Source organism: Capronia epimyces (genome assembly GCF_000585565.1).
Source record: "Capronia epimyces CBS 606.96 chromosome Unknown aczIQ-supercont1.4, whole genome shotgun sequence".
Classification (NCBI taxonomy): Eukaryota; Fungi; Ascomycota; class Eurotiomycetes; order Chaetothyriales; family Herpotrichiellaceae; genus Capronia; species Capronia epimyces.
This window is the reverse complement of record NW_006912907.1, coordinates 1836404-1856435: the sequence shown is the minus strand read 5'-3', so window position 1 is coordinate 1856435 and position 20032 is coordinate 1836404. Positions and strand designations below refer to the sequence as shown.

General features: G+C 54.0%; 10 protein-coding genes across 10 annotated transcripts; 3 read left to right on the top strand and 7 right to left on the bottom strand.

Annotated features, from left to right (window-relative positions):
- Window positions 1–750: 750 nt before the first annotated feature.
- Window positions 751–1911, top strand: A1O3_05302 (uncharacterized protein; the record flags this gene model as incomplete). The annotated part of the gene is made up of 1 exon (XM_007735427.1): window positions 751–1911. The coding sequence occupies one exon, from the start codon at window positions 751–753 to the stop codon at window positions 1909–1911; it is 1161 nt and encodes a 386-aa protein (XP_007733617.1).
- A 520-nt stretch (window positions 1912–2431) lies between these two features.
- Window positions 2432–3323, top strand: A1O3_05301 (ubiquitin carboxyl-terminal hydrolase L3; the record flags this gene model as incomplete). The annotated part of the gene is made up of 2 exons (XM_007735426.1): window positions 2432–2486; window positions 2620–3323. 2 exons carry the CDS (start codon window positions 2432–2434, stop codon window positions 3321–3323), a joined length of 759 nt encoding a protein of 252 aa, XP_007733616.1.
- A 575-nt stretch (window positions 3324–3898) lies between these two features.
- A1O3_05300 (uncharacterized protein) lies at window positions 3899–4228 on the bottom strand (the record flags this gene model as incomplete). Its single annotated transcript, XM_007735425.1, has 1 exon — window positions 3899–4228. One exon carries the CDS (start codon window positions 4226–4228, stop codon window positions 3899–3901), a length of 330 nt encoding a protein of 109 aa, XP_007733615.1.
- Window positions 4229–4254: 26 nt separating this feature from the next.
- Window positions 4255–5529, bottom strand: A1O3_05299 (uncharacterized protein; the record flags this gene model as incomplete). Its single annotated transcript, XM_007735424.1, has 1 exon — window positions 4255–5529. One exon carries the CDS (start codon window positions 5527–5529, stop codon window positions 4255–4257), a length of 1275 nt encoding a protein of 424 aa, XP_007733614.1.
- Window positions 5530–6838: 1309 nt separating this feature from the next.
- On the bottom strand, window positions 6839–10027 carry A1O3_05298 (histone deacetylase 6/10; the record flags this gene model as incomplete). The annotated part of the gene is made up of 13 exons (XM_007735423.1): window positions 6839–7365; window positions 7443–7731; window positions 7808–7871; window positions 7936–7983; window positions 8041–8152; window positions 8236–8274; window positions 8328–8499; window positions 8560–8687; window positions 8740–8852; window positions 8911–9049; window positions 9103–9116; window positions 9173–9467; window positions 9538–10027. The coding sequence occupies 13 exons, from the start codon at window positions 10025–10027 to the stop codon at window positions 6839–6841; spliced, it is 2430 nt and encodes an 809-aa protein (XP_007733613.1).
- Window positions 10028–11039: 1012 nt separating this feature from the next.
- A1O3_05297 (glyceraldehyde-3-phosphate dehydrogenase) lies at window positions 11040–12339 on the bottom strand (the record flags this gene model as incomplete). The annotated part of the gene is made up of 6 exons (XM_007735422.1): window positions 11040–11071; window positions 11127–11297; window positions 11357–12041; window positions 12095–12158; window positions 12218–12231; window positions 12292–12339. The coding sequence occupies 6 exons, from the start codon at window positions 12337–12339 to the stop codon at window positions 11040–11042; spliced, it is 1014 nt and encodes a 337-aa protein (XP_007733612.1).
- Window positions 12340–13415: 1076 nt separating this feature from the next.
- A1O3_05296 (uncharacterized protein) lies at window positions 13416–14004 on the bottom strand (the record flags this gene model as incomplete). The annotated part of the gene is made up of 2 exons (XM_007735421.1): window positions 13416–13807; window positions 13872–14004. The coding sequence occupies 2 exons, from the start codon at window positions 14002–14004 to the stop codon at window positions 13416–13418; spliced, it is 525 nt and encodes a 174-aa protein (XP_007733611.1).
- Window positions 14005–14558: 554 nt separating this feature from the next.
- A1O3_05295 (uncharacterized protein) lies at window positions 14559–16073 on the bottom strand (the record flags this gene model as incomplete). The annotated part of the gene is made up of 4 exons (XM_007735420.1): window positions 14559–14640; window positions 14696–15418; window positions 15881–15994; window positions 16042–16073. 4 exons carry the CDS (start codon window positions 16071–16073, stop codon window positions 14559–14561), a joined length of 951 nt encoding a protein of 316 aa, XP_007733610.1.
- A 446-nt stretch (window positions 16074–16519) lies between these two features.
- On the top strand, window positions 16520–17752 carry A1O3_05294 (uncharacterized protein; the record flags this gene model as incomplete). Its single annotated transcript, XM_007735419.1, has 1 exon — window positions 16520–17752. The coding sequence occupies one exon, from the start codon at window positions 16520–16522 to the stop codon at window positions 17750–17752; it is 1233 nt and encodes a 410-aa protein (XP_007733609.1).
- Window positions 17753–17794: 42 nt separating this feature from the next.
- On the bottom strand, window positions 17795–19879 carry A1O3_05293 (uncharacterized protein; the record flags this gene model as incomplete). Its single annotated transcript, XM_007735418.1, has 6 exons — window positions 17795–18291; window positions 18346–18532; window positions 18609–18781; window positions 18830–19103; window positions 19177–19680; window positions 19778–19879. 6 exons carry the CDS (start codon window positions 19877–19879, stop codon window positions 17795–17797), a joined length of 1737 nt encoding a protein of 578 aa, XP_007733608.1.
- Window positions 19880–20032: the final 153 nt, after the last annotated feature.

The following is a 20032-nucleotide window of genomic DNA, read 5'->3' as shown; positions in this document are numbered from 1 at the left end:
GATTGTCTTCGCAGAGGTCAAGAGAGAGTACCATATGATCCTAGAAGGGTTCCCGGCACCGTTCTGCAAAGACTGAGGGTGGGAAGAGGTAAAGAAAATGCAAGGGATGAATGGATGGCTCCGAGGGACAGACATAACATCATCGATGCAGGCCTCCTAAGCCGTCGGTATCTACCCACCTGGAAATATGTTTGGGGTGCATTGACGTGTCCTGTCATGGGACGGACGGACAAGGGATCAGTAGATCATGGATGAGTGAGAGTGAGAGTTTGGGTATAGAATGCGCAAGCCGGGATGCCAGCAGGTGGAATTTGTCTCCCTGCAGCATTTCACGATCCAGAACTCCATGACCTCAGTCCCGTTGTTGTTGCGCTGTATCGAAGTGGTTGGTGGTCTGTGAGCTGAGCAGATCCGACCGTGAGAACTGCCCGTGCTCGACGACCGGGACGAGGCCAGATTCCGATTCAGATCCAGCTCCAGGGGCAGTCAGCCTCGATCTAACCTGAAGAGGAAGTTCACTGGTCAGTGGTCAGTCTTCAGTCTTCACAGCCTCTCAAGAAAGAGACTTCTCATCAGTCCATTGCTGGCAATCTGCTCGTCTCCTGTCGCCCGCATGCCAGCTCCAGGCCCGTTGCATGCCCACACTTGCTTGATCCCGTCAGCGAGCAGAGTTGAACCATCTTCAATCCTGCCACGGCTACGGCCCCGGACTCGGGCTTGAGCCCAACATGGCGATCGTCCAAGTTCATCATGCCGCAGTCCGTGATCTACTGCAGCCATGCGCAACGTGTCGTTCTGCTCGACATCCCTGCATCTATTGAACAGGGTCAGCAGATCCCGTACACCATCAAAAGCACATCAGCTCTGTATGATCCCTACCCTAGCACGGAGCCAAAGGGTTCCAAGAGAGAGGCTGCCTTGTCCGCGACTCGCCTCGACGACCGAATATATCATCAGTCTGTCCAAGGGGATATCTCCTCAGCTTTGGCAGAAATCCAAGGCTACTTGCGGGAGCAAAGCGGTCATGCAGATTGGTGTCACCCCCGCCAGGCTCTGCTCTCGGAAGGTCATTTACAACTCTTTCCGCCAACCCCTTCCGGGATTTCGATGTCGCCGGCGAGCACTGATTCATCATCAGGACCTGTCGTTCTGTCGACCACCGAAATGCGAACCCGGTTCTCCTCTATCGACTGTCTGCGCGATGTTGCGGTGTGCAACCCCACCCAACAAAGGATGGTTGTTCTGGAAGCCAGAGGTGTTGGAGATTTCTTCATTCCACCCAGTGCTTCGTTCATTCTATCCACCCTAGAACGAGGCTTGGCTGGCTTTCGTTCCGCCTGCCAGACCCTCCTCGCAGCCCCCAAACAGTTCCATATGATTTTAATGGACCCGCCGTGGTCTAATCGATCGGCCCGCCGTTCTGGGGTATATCGAACCTCGGAATACCAAGTTCAAGATCCTTTCCTACAAGCCGTGGGTATTGTGAGCGAGTGTCTGGCTCCACAAGGACTGGTGGCGATCTGGATCACGAACAAGGTCTCTGTTCGTGGGAATGTGATAGAGGCTGTTCGACCCTTGAACCTTCACCTCCACGAAGAGTGGGTGTGGATCAAAACGACCATAGGAGGCGCCCCTGTCACTGCCCTGGATGGAGTGTGGCGTCGACCGTACGAGGTTCTCTTATTGTTTCGCGAAGGTCAGGCCTGCGATATCCCACAGCGAAGAATTGTGGCAGCGGTGCCTGATGTGCATTCTCGCAAGCCGTGTCTGAAGGGCCTGTTGGAGAAGCTCCTCCCTGTGCCGTACAACGCATTGGAGCTATTCGCGCGAAGCATGACTGCGGGATGGTGGTCGTGGGGGGATGAAGTGCTGAAGTTTCAGCATGAAAGTCAGTGGGTTGGAAGCGTCTAAAACATCAGACAATGGATAAGAACACTTTACTTGTCATCAACAATGTAGTGATGGTGTCGGTTCGTTGCGTACTGGTGCTCATGCAAGGCTGTGGTGCGTAGGCGAGGCTCTGGAGCGTCATAATGAGGCTTAGGCTTAGAGGCTTGAGCTTGTAAGGGCTTAGGCCCTAAGACTCTATGTAAGCCTACCTACCTAAGCATAAGATAATTACAGGCTTTTAGGCGCCTTAGGCCCCTGGCCACCCAATCGGCCCTCGGAAAACCTGGCGAATTAGGGACGCCGGGTGCCTGGCCATGGGCTTAACCACTGTGTAACGCCGGTTCAGGCAATGGCGTAGTAGCCTTGCCCTCCCCCGCCAAACTACAAACAATACCAACCTAACTTCGTAGAGATTGTTGCGCACTGTCCATACACATCTGCCTACCGTACTATTCCACCAGAGTACTGTTTACTCCCTTACCAAAGTCCCGCACTGGTCGATCCTGACCTGCTCCTGTCAGAGCTCTGACACGATCTCAAAATGTCACACGAACAGGTCGACGTACCCGTTACGAACAAGGCGTTTGTGCCACTCGGTACGTACCACATAGACATACGCTGGCAGCACATGGAAGGATCCAAAAGCCGTGAAAAACAGATTCGCACCATGTACATCTACTACGAGACAAGCTCAGCCATCCACTGACCAATGTTGGCTCTGTTGCGCAGAAAACAACCCGGAAGTCATGACCAGCCTGGTGCGCGAGCTGGGGCTGTCGCCAACCCTCCAATTCCACGATGTCTACTCTCTCACCGAGCCGAGCCTACTTGCGTTCCTGCCCCGACCGGCACTGGCACTGCTTCTCGTCTTCCCGGTCACCGAGACGTACGAGACATTCCGACGAGCCGAGGACGCCTCGCGCCAGGAGTACGAAGCCAGCGGGAGCGAGGACGAGGTGGTATGGTTCAAACAGACGATCCGCAACGCATGCGGCCTGATCGGACTCCTGCACAGCATCACGAATGGCGGGGCTCGTGACTACATCATTCCCGGTAGCGATCTGGACAAGCTGCTCAAGCAGGCCATCCCGATCAAGAACCCCGACGAGCGCGCCGACCTGCTGTACAACAGCCAGGCGTTGGAGGCGGCCCACGCGACGGCCGCGGCCAAGGGTGACACGAGCGCGCCAGATGCCGAAGCTAATGTCGATCTACATTTTGTTGCCTTTGTCAAGGACAAGAACGGAGATGTGTGGGAACTGGATGGGCGGAGAAAGGGTCCTATCAACAGAGGCCATCTGGACCCGGATGAGGATGTGTTGGGTGACAAAGGTCAGGAGTTGGGAGTCCAGGCCTTCCTGAAGAGAGAGGAAGAGGCTGGCGGGGGAGAGTTGCGCTTCAGTGTGGTCGCCCTGGGTCCCAGTCTGGAATGAATGTTGCCTTTGGTTCAGAGTAATATTTCCCCGGGGTGGATGGGATGGAGGACATTTGCCAGTATTGGGATGAATGGGATGGCATGGTCGGCATGGATGGAGGACATTTGCCAGGGTTGGGATGAATGCATGGCATGGCTGATGCGAGACGATGAGCCATTCATTACTAACTAATGTAGATTGACTTTGCTTGTTCTTTTGCATTGCATTGCATTACAGGCGTTGGTTCCGAGTTGAGCGTCAGCCCCCGCCCACGCACCATCATGATCATGGGCCCATGATGGACATGAGCATAGGGGCCTGAGTTCCTAGATTTGATTTCCTGGCCGAACAACAGAAACGGGAACAAACCCCACGTTTCAAGACGACGGGAGACGACGAGAGATGACGAGACGATGACGAGACGAGACGAGCTACAGGTTGTGAATGAGCATGAGCATAAGCATGAACGAGACATGATCTGTTATTAGGTAGTAGGTATACTGGCACGGCGCAGGCAAGGCTGAGCATTCTGGATTCAGTCAAGTCGTAGCGTAGCGTAGCGTTGCGTTGATAGCTATTGATTCATTAATAGCTTATGTATAGTACAATTCCTTTTTGATTTTGATTACGTTAACCTTGACCTTCATCTCGATGTTGATGTTGATGTTGACCACCAGTGACATTGATGTTGATGTTGACCTTGATCCTGATGCTAGTGCTGATGTTGATGTGACCTTGATCTTGATGTTGATGTTGATGTGGACAGTGGCCTTGATCTTGATGCTAATGCTGATATTTGATGTTGATGTTGACCTTGATCTGATGCTAATGCTGATGTTGACAGTGACCTTGATCTTGATGCTAATGCTGATGTTGACAGTGACCTTGATCTTGATGCTAATGCTGATGTTGGGTATCACCATCCAAATCCCAACCCCAACCCATGCTTCTACTGCTCATCCATGATTCTCCCCCGCACAGAGTCAGCCTCTGCATGGACTCTCTGGTGAGCCTCTGCATCGGCTCTCTGGTGGCGCCGGGCGTGACGAGTGTTGCGCGCATGCCACAGACCCTCCAGATCCATCTCGATCCTCTTCTCCTCGGTGAACATCTGCACCACGATGCGGGGCGAGTTGGGTCTGCTGCCGAACCCGACATACTCGGAGTCTGACGGGTTCTGATATTCTTCCTCCTGGTCATCCTCTTCTTTTTCGTCGGCTTCTTCCTCGTCGCCCTCAGCCTCAGCCTCAGCCTCAGCCTCACGTTGCACCTCGACCGAGGAGAGATCTTGATCAACTACCGCCACCGCTGCATCTTCACCTTGGCCAATTTGGTCTGGAAGAACGGCCTGGTCGACCGCGCCGACATTGACACAAATCCACCCTGTGGTGATGCCGTCATCGGCGTCCTTGGCTACCATGGTGTTTCCCACGCTCTGGGCGAGTTTCAGCTTTCGAGCCTTCCGGCGCAGTTTGAGCTTCAGCTCGTTGCGGCCCAGCAGCCCATCCGCGTACGGGCGCAACTTATACTCCTTGCGCACCCAGCGGCAGAAGCGGTCGGCCGAGACGTTGAGATGCTTGACGCTGCGCGCCGTGCCGATCACCATGATCAGATTGGCGCCCAGCGCCGGAGGAGGGTCGAGGTGGCGCAGGTCCAGCAGTACGAGATTGTCCAGGCCGATTTGTACCGACAGATGTTCAAGGATCGGCTGAAGAATCGCCGGCGGGTCCAATGGTAGAGGCGGGATCTCTTGGAGAGTAAGGAGCGGCGACACTGGGGCGGGTGGTGCCGGTTCTTCGACCTGGAGGTACCATGGTATGGGGGCTGAGGCGTCGGCGGAAGGTGGTTCAGACGATGCTGAAGGAGAAGGATCTGAGGCGTCGGCGGAAGCTGGTTCAGACAATGAAGGAGAAGGATCTTGCGCCGACGCCGACGCCGACGATTCTGTAGAGAACTCAATGGAAGACTGCGCCTGCGTCTGTGCAGACTCCTGAGGCCGCGCCGCGAGACTGCTGAACGGCCTTGTAGACAAAGAGCCCGAGCCCGAGCCCTGGCCCTGGACGAGGTGCGGCTTGCAAGGTGCAGGTGACGAGGACAATGGCAGTCGTTGCCTTGCTGTCACTCCTCGCGCCGCCGGGATCGAAACGCCGGCAACTAGCGACGTGAAGGCCTCGAGCACCGACACCCGACACGCCGTACACCTTGCCAGTGGTGATGGGTGCATTTTTGTTCTGTCTTTCTTGTTCCTGGCTTTTCCCTTTGCGTTTTGCGTTTTGTCTTTTGCCTTTTGCCTTTCGCCGTGTGCGTTTCTCCTTTTCGCTACCTTTTCCCTTTTCGCTATCTTTTTCCTTGCTGTCGTGTTCCCTTTTCCCTTTTCGCTATTTTTCCTTTCTGTCGTGTTCCTCGATCTCCAATCTAGGCCGGATAGTCAAGGCAGGTAGGTAACTAGGTCGAAAGTGTGTGCCAGAACCAGAAGACGGCGCAGACACGGTTCAGGATTCAGGATTCGTAGGGTACCACTGTAGTCGGGCCCAAGAAACGAGCGGCAGGCTGAGAATGAGAAGGAGAAGGAGAAGATGCGGTGATCAATGGTCTACTAGTAGTACTTGGACTTTGGACTTTGGACTTTTGGATGTTGGACTTTTGTCACGGCGTGCCGGAGAAATATGTCTCCGACCTCCGATCTCCGAATGCTTTTTCTCACCTCACGATTCGATTCCGCCGGCACCTCTAGGCTTCACCTCCCTCACCAAGGTACCTTCACTACATGTAATTAGTACCTATTGTTCACCTCCTTCTCCTTATGTCAATGGTTTGAAGGTTGAAATATTCTATATTCTCTATGAAAGGATAGTAGGGAGATCGTAGGCTATACTATATAGAATAGTATGCCTAAACCAGCCTCTCTGGTCAAAGGGCAAGGCTGGGAATGCCTAACTTTGACTCCTTCACCTCCTTCACCTCCTTCACCTCCTTCACCTCCTTCACCTCCTTCACCTCCTTCACCTCCTTCACCTCCTTCACCTCCTTCACCTCCTTCACCAAGGTACCTTTACTACATTCACCAAGATACCGTACCTTCACTACATGTAATTAATTCCCTATTGTTCACACCAAGAAAGGCACCAGGTAGTATTGATATTGATGTTGATGCTGATTGACTTCGATCACAGCACGAGCAGATCACTACTTACTATTCGCTGAAAGTACGACCTGGTTCCCATATGGCCATGGCACTGTGCTCGATCGAGCCTTGACCGCCCCCCCCAAGATGCTTTACTTCAGTCCACTTTCCGAGGAGATCTAGCACATCTATTCCGTACAGCCAGGTCTGCAAGATGCACAAAAGCGCACGGGTTCAGATTCAGAAACTCACCCGCTTCATCTCAGTTTGGCCTTCCTCCCAGCATTGCATTGCATTGCAGTGTAGCTCATCGCATGCAATGTAGCTCATCGCATTCCCGGCTTAATAATGCCAAAAGCCCATAAGCCACTGACTGTATCACAATACCCAAGTCAGGCGAGACTCGCCCTCACCGCTCCGTAGTCATCAGAACATCGCCCCCCGTCCCGCTGCCCGTCGACGACATGGCAAACCCAGCTCCTCGAGGACCGTCGCGGCTGTTGCTATTGCTACTGTCATTGCCAGAGCCACTGCCCTGTGACGGCGCCGGGTGTTGCTGCTGCTGCTGCTGCTCCGGCGCTACCGGATCATCGATCGTATCGCCGTCACTGTCCTTGCTGCCCTCGGCGTCCTCATCATCCTCCGTGGTGTCGTCGGTCGCGTTCTCTCGGATTTGCTGCTTTATCCAATCAAACACCTCGTGCTCGTGGATCTTCATCATCTGATTGAGCACCTCGCCATTCGATCGCACCAGTTTCCCGTATCGTTTCGACGGGTGGCCATCCTTCTTCCACAGGCTGTGCACCTGCGACACAAACACCAGACTGTTGTCCCGGTACCACTGGCTCACCCAGTGTGAGCCTGGATTGGCAATGGGACGGATCGGGTTGGTGGCGATGAAGCCGATGATGCCGAGGAGATTCGGGTAGACGTTTTCTACCATGTACAGTCTCGCATTAGCAAAGGAGGACCGATCTTGAACTGACCACATGGCAAACAAAAGACACACTCACCATTCTCGCTGACCAACTTCGCCACCGCATGAAACGCATGTCCCGCGCCCATGAGGAAGGTGCCGCCTCGGAAATCGTACGGCTCGACGTAATTCTCCCACAGATACGCGGCCAGCTTCTCGCCCTCTTTCCGCGCAATATCGGTCGCGGTCGATGCGTACTCGACCTCGGCATCATTGTACTCCGGGTTGTTCGGATCGGAGATGGTGATGAGCTCGGGGATGTTGACGTCGATGACCCCGAACCCATGCGACACTGCCCAGCGAATGTACGACTGTGCGCCGTCAACCTTGTGTTATGTGAGCATAGTCGGATGACGGCCAGAGAGGAATGACTGGGCCAATGGGGAGAGAGCGTGGACCTACCAACCAGGTATCGTGCGGCTTCTGCTGCGTTGTCATGCCGTCGCCAACTCCCAGCAGATCGGGCCTGGTTACGATCAGCTCGAGTCCCACATCAACTGGCACCAGCAGGGAATCAAAGATCAACGTACGAATCGTGGAATATGATCAAGAGATACTTCTTGCTCTCGTAATTCGGTCTGGACACGTCAGCTTCCGGGGCCGGTACCGCTGGTGTATGGACTGTCATGTCTCACGTGGCAAGGACCTGCTGGTCAAACGATTTCGAGACGTTGTCCCGGTAGATGTGCAGCTGGGTCAGCTTGTACTTATCGTATAGATGCGTTGCTTGCCACTGGCGGATGATATCTGGGGTCAAAACCATTAGAGCCATGCTCGATCCCGATCGATACCAGGGGGGAGGTTAGGCAGATGGGAAGAAGTGCACACACCATGTAGTCTCTCACCACCAAAGATTCCTCCCACAGGATCTGCACAACAGTCGTCAGAGGCCGCCCTTGAGTCCTACTGATCAGAAGCTCACCTTTGGGATAGATACTTTTCCAATACCTCGACTGGACATTCCGAACCTTATTGACCGTATCTACCGCGGAGGTCGTCGCAGCTGTGGCATGGAGTCGGTCCGGCGGCTCGCCCATGAGGGTGCGCGTGACGGCGAGGGCGGATCTTGAAATCGCACGGAAGTTGTAGCCTCCCTACTGCTGCGTCAGAGAAGGTGTGTTGCGGGACAGAGCAAGACACAAGACATGTCAGACCTCGAGACAGACTGCAATCTTCCCACCGGCAAGAGACTTGAGCATATGCGTCATATGTGCATAGCAAGGCGGGCTGACGAAACATCCCCCCAGCTCGTCTCCCGCTGCGGCGTCGAAACCTGAAGCGACTGGAGGAGATGAATGAGTACGGGGTCGGATCACATGAGAGTCAGATCATACCAATGACAAAGTCGGGGTCAAATTCCGTCGCGATGGGCATCACCACATGTTGAAATGCGTACATGTAGTCGCCGTCGCCCATCCCTTTGGTGGGCCAGGGAATGTTGACGTTTCTTTGAAATGATTCAGCTGGCTGGATACTTTGGTTGGGCACAAGGAAGTGACACTTACTTGCCCAAACCTGCCCCAGCACCACAATGGTGCATGTCTCCCTCAGTCCCTGACGGATAAAACAAGCCGTTCATGTGGACGTGAAGGGAAATGTACAGCACGTTCGGATTGTCGTAAAAGGCCTTTTGACAGCCATTGCCTACACATTGACTGTCAGTGAAGCCGAGGAGAATGGACAGAGCCAAGCCAGACCATGGTGGACGTCCCTAAAGAGGTGGTCAGAGAGCACCATTCACCGACGAGATACGAGACAGCAGCTCACCAGTCGACGATCAGGATTTTCCTACAACCCTCACCGAAGTCGTTCTGACACACCTTGGAAGCAATGGAGACGTTGTTGAACAGGCAAAAGCCCATTGTGCGATCGACTTCGGCATGATGCCCAGGGGGCCGGATGACGGCAATGGCGTTCTTCACCTGCCTCGACACCACCGCGCGACAAGTCTCGATGGCTGCCCCGGCTGAGAGCTTGGACGAAAAGAATGAGAGCGTGTTGAAATAGATCGAGTCCATCGCCGGATCCTCAGACAGATCGATGAGCTGGGCGTCCGACATTTCTGACACGTCCCGTTAGCGCTTCATTTCCATTTCCGCCGCCCAGCGAGCTGCTCACGCGGCCAGACTCACCAGCGGTACTCTGGACGAAATCATAATGCTCCGGAGTGTGGACGAGAAGACATTCTTCACGCGTGGCCTCGCGCGCATCAATGCGTTTGAGCGGGACCTCCACCATTGGCGGATACGTCTCATCATCCACGAGCCCAGCTTCACAGAGTTCCTTGTAGATATAGTAGATCCGTCTGGGATCCTCCGGGTGGACATTGTCTCCGGTGGTTGCAGCGATCTCCGCATGGTAGCGCATACGATCATCATAACATAACCCAGTCGGTAGTTGTGCGATCGGGAGACCGGGTGGCGCTTTGGGAACAGTGTCGTCGGCGTCGGACGACGTGTCGGACAACAGACTATCCTCGGAGTCCTCTTCATCGGTAGTCTCGATCTTGAGTCGATGGTCGATCTCCGCCGACATGTCAGGCGTCACGGTCTCCCTCATTGACGTGTCGCCAGAGAGCCGGGGTTCTCGAACTTCGGGAATGGGCGGATGGATCCGCGCCATGCCGCCTGTTCCTCGTTGCCAACGAGGACTCACTGCTTGGTTGCTTTGCTTCTGGGAGAAGTCACCCCTCTAGATTGGCTGCATAATGACAGCAAAGCCCAGGCCGGCAAATAGACTGATAACTCTTCTTATATGGCCAGCGATATCTGTCCGGGCTGACCGAGCGTCACCACGTCAGTCTGAGATCAATGTGAAGTAGGCATAGGAATGCTCTAGGCATAGGAATGCTGATGAGGCCTTGAGACGTGCTCAAGGGAAGCGCGCGGGTATCACCACCAACAACAGGGAGAAGTTCATCGATAACATACCTCCCGGTCAGACTTTCAAGTTGGCGGGTACTATCGCGTTTCGTCTGCGCTGAAGCTATGGCCACGTGAATAGATAACCACCGTAGATGATCCTTAGACACCGAGTCTTCGAGAGGCTGATTATGGGCGGATCTCGATTGAAGAGCTTGCTTGACCCTTTGCAAGCATAGAATGCATGCTTTCTTCCCGCGACGTGGATCCGCGCACTCTGCCATTGCCAGTGAGAGCCAGGGGACTGCCAAGATCTCTGCCACGTGACTGCGCGGGAAGGCTGAAGTCACGTGATATATTGGCGGCAAGCCGTTGAATGGTCCGCCGAACCATCTTGGTACAGCCACTCTGGGCGCTGACCACGTGACCCGTAGCTGGCTCTCGGCTGCCCCTCGCTCAGATCTGGCTCGGCCACAATTTATCTCTATCTCGACTCTGGGGATCTGGGGTCAGCAACGAGGCTGGGCGGTTCTGAAACTACTACTAAGGCTCGCATTTCTCTTTCGAACTACCACATGCAATATGTTATCCTAAGGATACGGCTACCCCTTAGGGCCGAATTCATGTTCGAAGGTTCGTTCTATGTTTCCACCTTGATTTTCGTCTGTTGCTCGTAGAGAATCCTGTCACACCCTCAATCCGAGCCCACGGACAAATTTTCGGTCCATATGGGAAGCCTCGGGGGACCGGACTCGGAGCTGTCACGATTTCGTCTAAGCATTGCCATCGACCTTGGCAATGTAGGCTGGAAGGTAGGTCAGTCACGATTCCGGAATCTCCCGATCGGATAAGGCACTCACCCAAGAGATCGAGAACACGTCGGGAGTAACCCCACTCGTTGTCGTACCACGACACAAGCTTGACAAAGTGGTCGTTGAGGGCGATACCAGCCTTCACGTCGAAGATGGACGAGTGCGGGTCGCCGTTCAGGTCGGTGGAGACGAGGTCATCTTCGGAGTATGCAAGAATGCCTACAAAGCATTAGTGAGTGATTCAGTTGGGAGCGACTGGAGAGGAGATTTCCACGTACCCTTAAGTTCACCCTCGGATGCCTCCTTGATCGCCTTCTTGATCTCGTCGTAGCTGGTGGGCTTCTCCAGCACGACGGTCAAGTCCACGACCGAGACGTTGGAGGTGGGAACACGCAGGGACATGCCAGTGAGTTTGCCGTTGAGCTCTGGAATGACCTTGCCGACAGCCTTGGCCGCACCAGTGCTGCTGGGGATGATGTTCTGGGCCGCAGTTCGGCCACCTCTCCAATCCTTGGCAGATGGTCCATCGACAGTCTTCTGGGTAGCAGTGTACGAGTGAACGGTGGTCATGAGGCCTTCCTTGATGCCGAACTTGTCGTTGATGACCTTGGCCAGCGGTGCCAGGCAGTTGGTAGTGCAGGAGGCGTTGGAGATGACGGGGGTATCCGACTTGTAGGTTTTGTGGTTGACACCCACGACGTACATGGGAGCATCTGCTGATGGGGCCGAGATGACGACCTTCTTCGCACCACCCTTCAAGTGGGCAGAAGCCTTCTCAGTGGTGGTGAAAACACCAGTAGACTCGACGATGTAGTAAGCCCCGGTCTCGGACCATGGGATCTCAGATGGGTCTCTCTTCGAGTAGAACTTGACTTCCTTGCCATTGACGACCAGAGCATCGCCCTTCACCTCGATTGTGCCCTTGAACTGACCGTGTGTCGAGTCATACTTGAGCATGTATGCCTACGCATGTTAACTTATTTCGGAGCCGCTGGAAGGGCATCGGGGGTACGTACGGCGTAGTGCGGCTCAATGAAAGGGTCATTGACGGCCACGACGTGGACATCGTCATGCTCAATGCTGTGGTGCCGTTAGGGAGACAGGTTCGGGGCGCGAGGGTAAGATCAGGCTGTACTCACGAGTTTCGGAACACCTAGGATGCGAGTTAGCCATGAAGACGACGACGACGACATGGGAGCTTGCTGCAACTTACGATTCTGCCAATACGGCCAAAGCCGTTGATTCCGACAAGGACAGGCATGATGAATTTGAGTAGATGAAGATTGCTGCAAGGAAAGGTTCAGGTCAGTCTGGGAACTTGGAGGGCAAGCGGACGTCAATGTATGTATTTTGTAGGGTAGGATGCGGGCGGAACAGACGTCACGTTAGACTCACGTAACTGAAGTTCTGATTGAGGTTTGGGGTCGATTGAGGAGCTGTGGAAGGCAATAAAGTGGTGTGATGGGAATGAGGCGGAAAGCTTTTTGTAGTAGTAGTAATACTGCTGCAGAGGAGCAACTGAATGGTGGGGCGAGGTGTTGACGTTGAGGGGCACTCCGTTCCCTCCAGACTGCGGTCTTGGCAGATGAGGACAGTCGACTCTCGAGCTGTGTAGTACTAGGTTGTAGCTAATCCACACCAGTTATCGTGAACGATAATTAAATGATGGTATTCCGGCCGACGACGAACCAGAACCAGATCCGGATGGCAATTGCCTCGGAATACAACGGGGGCTATTTACAGAGTACCAGGTAGTCGTGCTCTGTACGGAGGTGTTTAGGCTGGGTTTGGTCTTGGTCTTGAATCAAAAGGATGCTCTTGCTCTGGTTGCCTCAACTACTCCTGGTCTGATCTGATCTACCTTATATACGCCTCCATTAACCATTATTAGCCACTGCAGTGGATGCTTTGATGCGATAATGAACTCATGTGTGACTCAATCTCGCCTTGCTTATCATACCAAGGCCTTGAGGTGACAAAGAAGCAACCAGTCTGACCTCTTGTGCATCCAATCGCCTGGTCACGCTGGTCTGGCAGTCCGGCACACGGAGCGGATTATCCATTAATCCGCCCATCTGGCCGTCGCACCCGCGCTTTTTTTCTGGCCACATTCCATCACGCCCAGTGTTGAGGAGCCATACAAGACCGATCTGTGTACTGCATCATGCATGATTTGGTCATCAACCGAGCCAGCCACTCCTCCAGCCCAAAATCACGCATGTGTCACGGGCGATAAGAGGAAGAAGCAATTGCCATCTATCGCAAAAGGCGAGATCTATCCCACGAGCCATGTGCACACCCGTGGTATTTATACTGATAATGTTTCTGTTCAATGACCTATTCTTCTTTTGCTCCCCCACGGCCGGCTCGCTCAGCGGCCTCAATGCTGGCCTTGTCGCTCTTAGTCTCGCCTTGGCCCATGCCCATCATGCCACCAGACGCCTTCCATGGTCGTTTCAGTTCACCCACTGCAGGCTTGCCAAAGAGATGGACCTTGACCAAATTGCTCTCCAGGGCGCCCTTGACCGGGATGATGGACTGGATGAGGAGTGGGTTGGTGTACTTCATGTACACATGCATGAATGCCATCATGGCGATGCCCATAAGTTGAGCCTTGTAGGCGGCCGACAGCTGGCTCTGATCATACTCTTGAATGGTGGTGGTCACAAGCTTCGGTTCTTCGCCCGAGCCCATGGGGGCAGGTTCGACGTATTTTAGGGTGGTCATGTCTGTGGAGCACGTGTGATCAGTATGAGGCACTTTTGGTCTCGTTCAAGTTATGCCTGGACGTACCTCTCTTGGCTTTGATCTTCAATCCGAGGTAGTAGTAGAGACCAAAGATGATCAGGTTAGACGCCACGTAGAGAATTCGGACTCCCGTCAGGACTTGCGGGTCGTCGAAGGGAATGCGCTTCGACACCTGCATCATGCCGAGGATGATCACCAAGTTGGTGCTGCATGCGATCAGTCACGAGCGCCCTTATTGAAGGAGATGGAGAGGCGACAACAACTTACATTTGTGGGTTGAGGGGGTTCATGATGGAAGCTCGGTCTGAAGCTGTCAGTGGCTAGGTAGATTAACGATGTCTGATCTCAGTGATAGAGGATAGAGACCGTCGCCAGCAGGATTGAATATGGAACGATGCGGTGGTTGTAGGACAGAGGCTGGCGAACTGGACAGATCGCAGGCGACAAATTTCCCATTTACGCCAAGCGGGGCCTCAGACGGCTTTCGATGGCGTTGGAAGAAGGGAGATACGGATGCGGATGCTACGGTACTACTGCTAGTATGTCTCTGCGCGCCACCGTAGCTGGAATCTGAGGAGAGGTCACGTGAGTAGACATCTGAGCCAGTACACCTTTGGGTGAAGCAGGAATGTGTTGCTCCTCATCTCTCTCAATCAAGCTGAGTTCCCGCCCCCCAGGACCGTCTCTTTGTACTAGCCTGCCCTCAGGCGCCGGCACTATGACGCGAAGCGCTCACAGCTTTAAATCCCGTTCGCTAAACCAGTCGTCAATAAGACCCACGGCTTTGCTGGCCGAGCCGAACGAGTTCTGGAAACTGTCTCATGTGTAAGCGAGCTCCATCTACGCAGCTGGGGACGGTGCTGGCTTACCCTCCGCCTGCATGTCCATACGCATGGCAGACCACTCTCTTGGATTGCCCATCTTCACTCTTCATCTCCTCAATCTCGACTCTCGGGCCTCCTTTCCGGCCGGGTCTGAATGCAACATTTACGCTCACGACGTCAAACTCGCCGTCTTTGTTGAGCAGTTCGGGAGCAAGCGGTTTACATCTTCGGAGAATCGTCTTCGTCACTTCCGGGTCGGGTTCACGATCCCAGTTTCCAATCTCATAGGTGCTTCCCAGCACGCTGACCCCGGAACCTGCGCGAGGGGTGATAGATGCATTTGCATCGGGGTAAAACATGGTGGTGATGTGCTTTGCTTCAATCTTTACCGTCACTGTCTGACCCCGGATGGGGAAGACACTGCTATCAGGCACAAGGTGGCAAGCTCCGAGACCAGTGGCGTTGACCACCAGACTCACGGGTTTGGTGATCTGGTGGCTGTGCAAGATCGATTCGGCCGCATCAAGGGCATGCAGAAGCCCGCCTGTCGTGGGAAGCTCCCCTCTGATGATGCTTCCGCCTAAAGAGCGAATTCTTCCAACGAGCGATTTCAGGTAGGGAGTAGTGTTGATGGCGATACCATCGTGAATTGCGCCCGAGACGAAGGGGGAAGGGAGGTCAGATTTGGGCAGAACCTTGAAGTTTCGCACGTGTGGAGCATACCAAAGGCTTGCCGGACCATTGGGGATGAAATCGTGGGGCCCCGTCCTAGAGATCACGTATTAGACCTTGCTTGACGTTGCGACGCCGAAAAAGTGGCAGTGCAGAGATACAAGACAGGATCGATACTTTCGGCACATGTCTGCAATATTGGGACGTAGATGTGATGATACTCACCAAAGAAGTCTCATTGGAAATTCCTGGTGTACAGGTCGTCAGCAAAGAGCTCACATGCTGGAGATGTGGACTGGATGGGATATGTACTCACTGTGACCGCATGTCCCACAGATGCCTTGTTGACTCTATCGCAACATGTCCAGAGCCACCTTCGGTAACTTTCTCTGTCCCATTGCTGAATCTCTAGCTCATTCGGAAGTGCATTTGACCGCCACATAGCTGCAGCCCTTCCAGATGATTAGCTAGTCCATGATGAAGAACACAGGCAAGCTACTGAAACTCGAACGGTGAGTTTTCGAGCTTCTCGGGCCCCGAAATGCGCTCGACACTCACCATGGCGAAGTATACTCGACTGAGTCGTCGCCCGGTAGATGCTCAGCAAGTATCGTGACCCTGTAGCCGACCTCCAGGAGGGAGATGGCCGTTTGGAGCCCAATGACTCCGGCCCTGTACCATGAGTCAGTGTGAACAACTCAACGACGAATTCATCTTACCCTAGGACCAAGATATGCTTCTGCCGAGCCATATTGAGTTGATGTGGAAGAGAAATGGCGTTGATGAGAAACAGGCATGTTGACGGAGTCTTCCGGCATTCGGCTAGGGCGTAGATGATGTGCCAGGGGCTCGAAGAGACCTTGTTCTGATGCAGGAAGCATCTCTAGAGTGGATTTCAACCACATCGAGGTTGCGGAAAGAGAACAGGCCCCGTCGGGTTGAAGGCGGATGCTCCCTCCGTATCCCAGTACCAGCGACGCATATCAGCGTGGAGTCGGTCCACTTTACTCCATCCTCAAATTGCGTGGTAACGGGATCCCAAGCCGAGCTCAACAACCGGGGCGCGAAGGAATCCCACGCCTACCGTGATCCACCATCTTCAAGGCCAAGACAAGAATCTGAGCCAGGAAGTACAGAGATAACCTGTTTTCTAGGCTTCCTTGTCGTTGTGAGTTGGGTTTTCCATGGGAATGTACAATGTATCCATCCAGGGAGGTAGTGGGCGATGTGACGATGGCCCAGTCCATCAAGTGTGTGGACATGCACACCACGGGGGAGCCTACGAGAATCGTCTACTCTGGCTTTCCAAACCTGACCGGAACACTCCTCGAAAAACGTCGAGAGGCATCTGAGAAACATGATCATATCCGGAGACGGCTACTATGGGAGCCCCGGGGACATTGGGACATGTACGGCGCCGTCCTGATTCCAGAGACCGAGCACGTTGCCAGCGGGAACGCCGACATGGGCGTGTTATTCATGCACAACGACGGCTTCTCCATGATGTGTGGTCACGCAACTATTGCCCTCGGTCGCTTTTTGGTCGACGCCGAAGAACCCGTATTCCCCGGGAGGAAGCGTCTGAGGCTGAACAGGGACAATTCGATGGTGCAATTGAATCTGCATGTGCCGAGCGGCATCCTCGAGATCACTGTTCCGATACTACCCAGTGGGAAATCCGACGTGTCTCGGTCTGTGTCGTTCCTTTCGGTGCCTTCATTTGCAACGGGAATGTCAGTCCCGATCCCGCTTCCAGAGGCTTATCGATGGCCAGAACTGGGAAACCGTACCTCGGTCACGGTTGACTTCAGCTATGGTGGTGCATTCTATTGTCTGATCGATGTCGAGGAGTTGGGATTTCCGGACAGACTCGTCAAGCCCGACTTGGGAAGAACGAGCCATGCTACCAAGCTGCTCAAGGCGGCAATCAATGCAAATCCCAGCCTCACAGAGTTTGCGAAACACCCAGATGTCGACCAAGCAGGTTATTTGTATTCCGTCATGATAGTCGATGCAGAACAAAAGCATCCTACACGCATCGCCGACGGCAGTTTTGTCGGCGAGGAGACTGGTCTTTGTTTCTTTGCAAATCAGCAGATCGATCGATCCCCAACAGGCGGCTGTGTTGCGGCTCGAATTGCTCTCGCTTATGCGAAGGGAGATTTGGCACTGGGCCAAAGATGGCTGTACCACTCTATACTGTCCAAATCACACGCTGGTATTGGCGGGTTTGCAGGATCGGTCGCCGAAGTCCTCCCACGCGCGGCAAAAACGGTCTCGCCATTGGGGAACAGCCCGCAGGTCAGGGTTCGTGTCGAGGGCCAAGCCTTCTACACGGGAATGTACACAGTCGTGGTGGAGGAGGCGGATGTTTTAGGGAAAAGCGGCTTCGTGTTGAATCCGATGGAAGGATCCAGGAATGGAGGCTGATCACCGGGTGCTGGACAAGTTTGAGATGAACGGCCTTCCGTCTCAGAAGAAGCGGTGTTCTTGCTCACTTTGCAGCTCGAACCACCAAGTCCAGGGACTCGTCATTGCCCAGTCATGGTCAACACCAAGGTCGCCACCGGTAGATGCGGACCCTTGGACCTGAGGCTCCAACTGGTCGGCAATGTTCAACATTTGCGCCGGACTTAGGCCACTCTCTCCAGGAGCGGCGATCCAGCCACCGAAGATGCCGGTGTCTGGGCTGAAAGAGTTCGTAATTTGCTCCACATGGTCGAGGGCCCCAAGTGGCCGGGGGCCTTCACTACCCAACAAAGGTCGGATCATCTGTTCGAGACAAAGTAATTCCTTCTTCCTGAGCTGGGCAGGGACACTGCCTTTGCGAATCATATAGTCTATGATCCGATAGCTTATGGTCCTATATGCGGCAGCATCTGAGATCATGGAAGGGACAACGGCGGCCGCCATAGTAATGATGAATGCAGCAGAAAAGACGCTTTCAAGGTCAAAGGGGAGGAACGAATCTCGGCAATGTCAGTGCATCCTGGGCATGAAACGTGGACAAGTAAACAACATACCCAGGAGATGATGTTCATATAGGGTGACTAGGATTTTGAGTGTGGTTCGGGTAGACTGGAGACAAGTCTTTAAGAGGTACTTTGTCTGCGGCCGAAGTGTCTTCTCCAAATCCTGCGGATTGAACGTGCCCTTCAACCGAGCAATCAACAGGTGGAGTAAGAGCGGTCGCGTAGCGAGAAGGATGCACTGGGAGAAAATCGAGGTTTAGTGTTGCTCCTCACCTTGTCTTTTTAAAGGCATAAAACAAAGCTCGACTTCATACCTGATGATATGACAAATTAATGTGACCGGCGACTGTCGAGACGGCGCCAACGGAGCCATAAGCCGCAGAGGTGAAGATAGCATCCATTTCGTGAGCCATGGCTGCCATGTCCCGGAGAGCGGCCTGAACCACTTTGACGAACGGGCGACTCAGGCGCTCGACGCTGTAAACAGCTGAAAGCACGGTCAAAACAGAACGGTCCCGGTCAGGGATAAACCTACAGTTCAGAATCTGGGCCATTAACCTGGAGATTTTAACATGGATATTGAGCACTGCCCCTCGCTGCGACCGATCGTCCACCGCTGGGAGGGGACAGGTGATGTCGGAATCCTGGATTGAACAAGGGGCACCGATCATGCATGAAAGACGGCGGTCGAGGATATAGACGGTCCACCATATGTCTCGATGGTGATTTGCCAGTCGATCACCCATGACTTGCCTTGGACTTTCGCGATGAAGACCTTCAAGCAAGCAAATCCGGACGGCCTGACCCACCTGTGCAGCAAGACACGTCTTGTCAGGCTCTGGCAATACAAGAGAGAAACAAACAAGAGTTGGGCGCACCTACATATCCATATGCCGCCTCTTTCATGTCGATTGACACGAGGTACAAGGCGACCAGGCAGAGGACCTGAACAGCCAGGTTGGGCTCCCGTAGAAGACGAACAAAATCCGGGAGGATGGACATGGCGCGTTGAAACCACGCCGAACCCGGCGCCGTCGTCGGGTCCTTGACCACGACGACCACGGCCTTTCCGAGGGCTACGATCAGTAAAAATTGGACAAACCACAGCCTGGAGGTCTGGATCTTGGCTGTGCCTTGTTCGTGAAATTCGTAGAGGTGACGAGTAAATTCCTCCTCGTCGAATGGACGAAACATCTGACAGGTGTGAAATTTCACCGCGTTCATGAGATACAGTGTGTAATCGATAGAGGGAAGATCAGTGGTGTCCGGAGCTGCGTCGGAGGTCGAACAAGTGTACTCTAATTGATAGGCAGTCCCGTCGACGTTCACTGGGATTGAGGAAGCCTGGTTCTGTGGCACTGATTCCTGAAGGTGGCTGAACACTCGCTGGCAGAAGGTCCAAGTTGAAGAAGGCCCGAGGAATCCTTGGAGGAGAAGGGGTCAGACAGTCTAGGGCTGGCATGGGAGCCCGACGACGACTTACGATATCTTCCCACCGAGTCTCGGACGTAAGTTGATGTCTGGGAGACCAGGGGATTGGTGATCGAGTCTGACGAATGTGGAGAGGGCCGTCTGGCGGGAACATGTTGCTGATCGCTGACCGTCTCCGACCCTTCATCTGGAAATCTTTAGGCTGACCCAGGCCTGGGACGTGCTGAATTCACCACTCACCTTGTACATCCCCGTGGTTGTTGTGGATTGGGGGATGGGGAGACTGTGAGCTGCTGTCTTGATTTGA